The sequence below is a fragment of the Neolamprologus multifasciatus genome, chromosome 6, assembly GCF_963576455.1.
Source record: "Neolamprologus multifasciatus chromosome 6, fNeoMul1.2, whole genome shotgun sequence".
Lineage (NCBI taxonomy): Eukaryota > Metazoa > Chordata > Actinopteri > Cichliformes > Cichlidae > Neolamprologus > Neolamprologus multifasciatus.
This window is the reverse complement of record NC_140444.1, coordinates 4,145,756-4,151,755: the sequence shown is the minus strand read 5'-3', so window position 1 is coordinate 4,151,755 and position 6,000 is coordinate 4,145,756. Positions and strand designations below refer to the sequence as shown.

The 6,000-nt window shown below is 41.0% G+C and overlaps 1 protein-coding gene across 1 annotated transcript in view; it reads left to right on the top strand.

The window, feature by feature from the left end:
- The first annotated feature begins 1,484 nt into the window (after nucleotides 1-1,484).
- Nucleotides 1,485-6,000, top strand: part of p4hb (prolyl 4-hydroxylase, beta polypeptide) — a 19,409-nt gene continuing 14,893 nt past the window's right edge. The window contains exons 1-2 of the mRNA XM_085163170.1: nucleotides 1,485-1,825; nucleotides 4,278-4,484. Of these exons, the coding sequence (XP_085019296.1) occupies nucleotides 1,687-1,825; nucleotides 4,278-4,484 (346 nt within the window). The 5' untranslated portion in view covers nucleotides 1,485-1,686. The remainder of the gene's footprint in view (nucleotides 1,826-4,277; nucleotides 4,485-6,000) is intronic.

The following is a 6,000-nucleotide window of genomic DNA, read 5'->3' as shown; positions in this document are numbered from 1 at the left end:
CACTGAAAACACACTTTATTCTGCGGTGGAAATCATAGCAGTGTTTCAGGAATACTAATTTAAAACTACAAAAGTAATACTTTAGGCTGTTCTTTTTATGTCATTTTCCTTTTTTTCTATTTTTCATCTACTTCTCCTTTTCAATGGTGCATGTTTTACACCCTGAGCCAGTTTTGTTTTGTCACAATAATTATTTTAATATTTTATTCTACAGTAGGTTGTTTTTAATGCTCATGTCAGCTCATCTCAGGATAAACTATCCAGCTTGTTACTAGCACACAGTTTAACAGCCAGTATCTGTGACTGCGGGTGCATTAGTACACGTGGCACTAAATCTGCTGAACAATGCATACAGGTTTTGCAACCACATATAATGGCATTCATCTAGATGACACCTTTTCAGGAAGACAATGCAAAACTTCATTCTGCACATATTAAATAAGAGAGAGTGTCTGGGTTCTAAACTGCATGCTTGCAACTATAGAGCAATAAATATGAATTAAGATGCACGGAAAAATATGAAAACATTTGGCTTTGAATCTCCAGGAACTGATGTCCATCTGTTCCTGAACGCAGTGATGCAAAACAGTGGTAAACATGCCTCATAACATATTTAAAATGTTTTGTTGGAATAATTTTTTTTTAAATAGCATGATTTTTGGAAAAAAAAAGAACAATTCTCACTATAAACATTGTCTTTCATCTGGTTTAAATCAACTAAAGGGCTTTTGATAATTTACAGATAATCACATTGCACTTTTCTTGACATTTATAGTGTGTCCTGACTTCTTAGTAAAGAAAGTTGTAAAACATGCACTAAAATTTTCTCAAATGACTGATTTTCATAAGTAATGTTCTCATGTATGCCCGTATCTCACCATCGCAGCAGTTTTGGTTTTATTTGGTTTAAAATATGTGCATTGCAAAGATATCTGTAGCACCATCCCACCAGATTTCCCTTTCACCAACTATTGACACAGCGTTCTGGGGATTATCCAGAGTGAGTACAGTTTATTTGTTCAGTTTTGTTGTCAAACCAGGCTGCAATGGAGGTGTTAATGTAAAAATCAGTGTGGCAGATAAGCGTTAGTCATCATTCAGACTTTGCTCTGTCCTCTTTGCAAACACCCAGTTTCCAACCCCCAGCTGGTTGCATCAGTTTACACTCATATTCACCCCACAGCCAAGAGCCAAAAAAAAAGAAAAGGCATTCAGTGAATTCCGATGTTTCACTATACTATATTTCACATATTGTACTCGTGGTTCGTGCGCTGTAATATGCTCTAATAAAGTAAATCTATAAAATATGATTACATAGTTGAGTTTGTTTCCCTGTTTAAAAAGTGTGGGCAGTTAAAACCTTCCCATCCAGTTTTCCTGCTCTCGGCGGACTGATGTGTGCAGGGAGCGCCTCTCTTTCACTTCCAGGTGCAGCCCGCTGCGATCCAGTCACAATTCAACACGAACTGCTTTCTGCCTCATAAAGGCGCATGCGCACTACGCCTGACCCTCCGGTTTCTGCGTGCACTGCCACGTTAGTAGCGGTAGACACAAAATACCAGCTACTCTCCCAACCTTAAACGAGGGGAAACGGACCTGAAACTAACACCTGTTCCTCCACCCCAGCCGTAACCGAGCTCGTCTGAACCTTTCGTCTATTTTAGGGAAGAAAACTCGACGGCGACGATGTTGAAGTTTCTGATTTTCTGCACACTGGCTGTGGCCATCAACGCTGAGATAGCCGAGGAAGAAGATGTCCTGGTGCTGAAGAAGAGTAACTTCGACGAGGCTCTCCAGGCTCACCCCAACATCCTGGTTGAGTTCTGTAAGTGGTTCTGACTGCCTTTAAAAGGTCTCCAGCTCAAGCTAAGCCTCCCGCTGCGGTCTCAGCTCGTGCAGAGCTAAGCTAGCAGAGTTGAGCCTGACATAATGTTAGCATTAAACTTTGACACTTGAGATAAGTTGCTGCTGGTTAGCTAACTCACCGACGTTGGGTTTGGTTTTGCATTCATGCGTGACTGTAATTCACCGAGCTGCAGAGCTGCTGTAGTTATTCCTTTAATGAAACAGAGAGCCTTGATCATCGGGCTGTTTTCTCGCTGTGATGGTAAAATTAGTCAAGCTAACACCGAAGTGTAACGGGACTCTGCCGCGGAGGCAAAACTTGGCTGTGACCCTCAGATTTATTTTCTGCAAACCTCAACCAGTTTGTAACATCTGTGCGAATATAGTATTTCCTTAAATTAGCTTTATCTCTGGTGAATTGTATAGAAATTGTGCAGTGCTGTACTTAAGATCCATCTGTTGCTTTAAGAGCATTATTAAGGCCACAAAGGGGGTTTTTGCACGCCTCAAATTGGGCCTTTGGGGGTGTCTGAGGAAGTTGCTGTGCACATAGCAAAAGGCAGTGAGTTTTCTCTGAAATTATAGAAGTCTGTTTTAGTTCTGATTATTTAGTGTAGCTTATAATCGGGGAAATATAGCGAGTTTTTTTATTATTACAAAATTCCTCTTAATTTGAATCGCTAAATTGTAAAATGCAGGAAAGCTGGGGTGGTGGAGAGCAGATAAATGGGTCAAGATAGGTTTCGATCGGCTGATGCGGTTTCATGCGGTAGCTTTCGCTTTTCTTACACCTCCACCGATTGAATTGACTTATTAAACTGGTTAGTTTGGGCTTTGCAGGCCCGTCCCGCTTCACTTTTGTCTGATTGTTGACCTCTTTCACAAAGTGTGTGACAGCTGATTGGACTACTCGGCTCTCGGGATGGGAGGGATGAAGGGCTTTGTTTGCCCACGTCCTCCTCAGCTGGGCGGGATCTCTGCGTGCATGGTGCTAGGTTGACGTGTACTTCACAAAAGTTCAACTGTATGTGTTTGTAATGACCCGAGTGGTACAAGGAAGTTTGGTTCTTTGTCAATACGTTTTAAAAAATGAGGTCATTAGTTGACGTGGCCTTTCTGATAAGCAGGTTTATCGGTTCCAAGTGTATGAGTACACTTCGCGACTGAACGTGAAACAAGAGGAGAGAGGCACACACAAGGTTTTGTTTTTCAGCAAAATTGTCTTTATAATCTAAGATTATCTGATCTTAGTCTTCAAGTTATTATTATTATTATTATTATTATTATTTATTTATTTATTTTTTTTAATCCTGGAAACATTTAAATGTGCAACTTTAATGTTGGAAAAGGTTTTTCTCTTGCAATACCCACCCCCCACTCTCTCACACACACCTCCCAGTTTAATAATTTTTTTATTTTGGTAAATGAGTGATGTTTCAATGGTGCCTTCTAACTGAGCATTCAAAGTATTTTTTTTACTATGAGCCACACTAAGTCAGGCACTCGCACACAGTCTTAACTCTGATTTCTGTATCTTGTCTAAGGATGTTTAATATACAGACTGAAGGAGTCAGGGATTGAACCACCAACCTACCCTCCCCATACACATACAGATATATTATGGATCCTTAAGGGAATCATTAAAAGTACAAACATCCTTTAAGAAAGCTGCTAATTTCACTTTAAGTTGCTCTAAAACATTCAGATATTTTCACGATAGAATAACAGGACACTATATTGGCCATGTTTGTTTTTTTTGTTTGTTTAAATGATGATAAACAGAATTGATTGTTTAGGAAAACCTCTTTATTATCCCTTTGTGCCAAGCAAAGAGAGACTCAAATACTTTAATCCCACTCACACACCATCCTTGAGTAAAAATCAAATTGTACAAATTTGTGAAGCTGGATCCAAGAGATGAAATGGGGATGGAAATTCGGGAACCGCTTTGGAGTGTCCTATCAATCAGGACTGACTGCCTCCAGGCACTCGAGCACTTTCATCAGTGCTGCTGTCGTTTTCTGACAGCAACAATTTTGCAAAAAGGCTCATTGCAGTTGAGCTTTTGAACATACAAGTCCTATTTCAATAGACTTTCTACAGTCTCTACATAGTTTTCATCACAGAAGCACTGAGGCAAAAAACAAAAAGCTAAGCTCCACAGAAAAGATCTGGTATCAGTAAAATATTCTCTAAAGAACTGAACCTATAATCAGAACTGACTACAAATTAAATTTTAATCAACCATCCCCAAGGACAGAAGATGATGCGGAAATGGCCAATGGATAGTTTGGATGAATGTAGCTTTTTAATTTGCTGATTAATACAAATTCTCATGTGGTCTTTTGTTCTGTCACTTTTTGTTTTCCACCATTATGATCTGATATAATTCTCGGCAGCAATACAAACCTTTCTCTGTGTGGTTTCCTCAGATGCCCCATGGTGCGGTCACTGCAAGGCCCTGGCTCCAGAGTATGCCAAGGCTGCTGGCATGCTGAAGGCAGAGAGTTCAGACATCCGCCTGGCTAAAGTGGACGCCACAGAGGAAACCGAACTCGCCCAAGAGTACGGCGTCCGGGGATACCCCACCATCAAGTTCTTCAAGGGTGGAGACAAGGAATCTCCCAAAGAGTACTCAGGTGAGTGGGGATGGTTTTAGTTTAAAAATTATAGTTTAAATATTGGGGTGGACCATAGTTGTTCCTGGCTGCTGATTTCAAAGTAATTAAAATAGGAGTGAGGGGAGGAGGGGGGGAAAAAGTAAAAGCATTTAAACGGTTAACACTGAGTTATTCACATACACACGCTGTCAAGCTGCCATTTCAGCTGGTCGTGGCCCTCTCGACCTTTGTAACTTGGCATTTTGTGCTGCTGCAGCTGGATTAAAAACAGAGGTGATTGTGTCCATTTTTAAATTATATCTGTACTAAAGTTCAGAGATTCAGACTATACAAAGGGACACATTACCTTAGGGGTGACACGTGTCATTAAGGAGCATACTGCAGCGGCTACTCGCACTATAACAGCGAGCATAAATGATTATTAAAATGAGAAAGCATCTCGTTTCCTTCAGCAGTGAGTCTGTACTCGATGACCGTCATGAATCTGCTTTGGTTATCAGTGTCTGTACCGCCTCTGTTCTAGCAGGATGACAAACCTAAAGGAACAGAAGCTGCAGCATTGGGACTTTTTCAGAGGTCAAAGCCAATTAAGTTATTAGTAGGGATGGGTACCGGTATCCGGTGCCATCATGGCACCGGTTCTGACATAAACGGTAGTAACCAGACCGAAAAGCAGCGCGCATTTCGGTGCTTTATTTCGGTGCTTTTTTTTCCTGAGCTGTGATACACTTTCTTCTTCCTTACATTTCTATTGGCGGTTGGCAAACAACTGAAAGGTGCATTACCGCCACCAACTGGTATGGAATGATACACTTTAGATTCTAGCCAATCATTTTACGTTTCGAGGATAGTAGGCGGGTCCAGGTACATACGTTCTTTTAGAGCAGAGCTACAGATTAAAATGCCCAAGGCAAAGCGGTCAAAAGTCTGGCTGTACTTCACAGCAAAAGATGCAAACTCAGCAGCCTGCAACAAGTGCTTTAAGCTGATACTGTCAAAGGAGGTCACACTTTAAATCCGATGAACCTAGCCCTGCCAGTGTAGCAGAAATGATGATGGCAGCAGCAGCCGTTCTTCTCTGCGTGAGTAGCTTAATGTTGTTCGTGTGTAATTTATGTTGAGTAAGCTAACCGCGTTATTAAATTAATGCATGTAAGGTGAACTAGCAAACACCGTCGTAGCTACATGCGGCTGTCTTCTTGTTTGATGGCAGATACTCCCTTCACCCTGGCCAAAAAGGCTAAAATGACCGAAGAAAAAGTGGAAAACAGCTAAACATGAGAGGTTTTTGGACAAAGTTTGTGTTTTTTCCATTGTTTAAGCACTGCTTCCAGCCCAGAGTGATACCATATATGCCGTATACCTGCAGAAAAGACTAACATTGTTATCTTTTTACAAAAAAACAGCTTCTTGTTTGTGCCCCCCACCCTAAATGTAGCCTGTCCTTGTTTTCAGACTTGATAACATCAGAAGAACATTATTCCTAACAGTCAAACCAAAACACAGACACAAGGAAGGCTCAGATCTTTTGTAC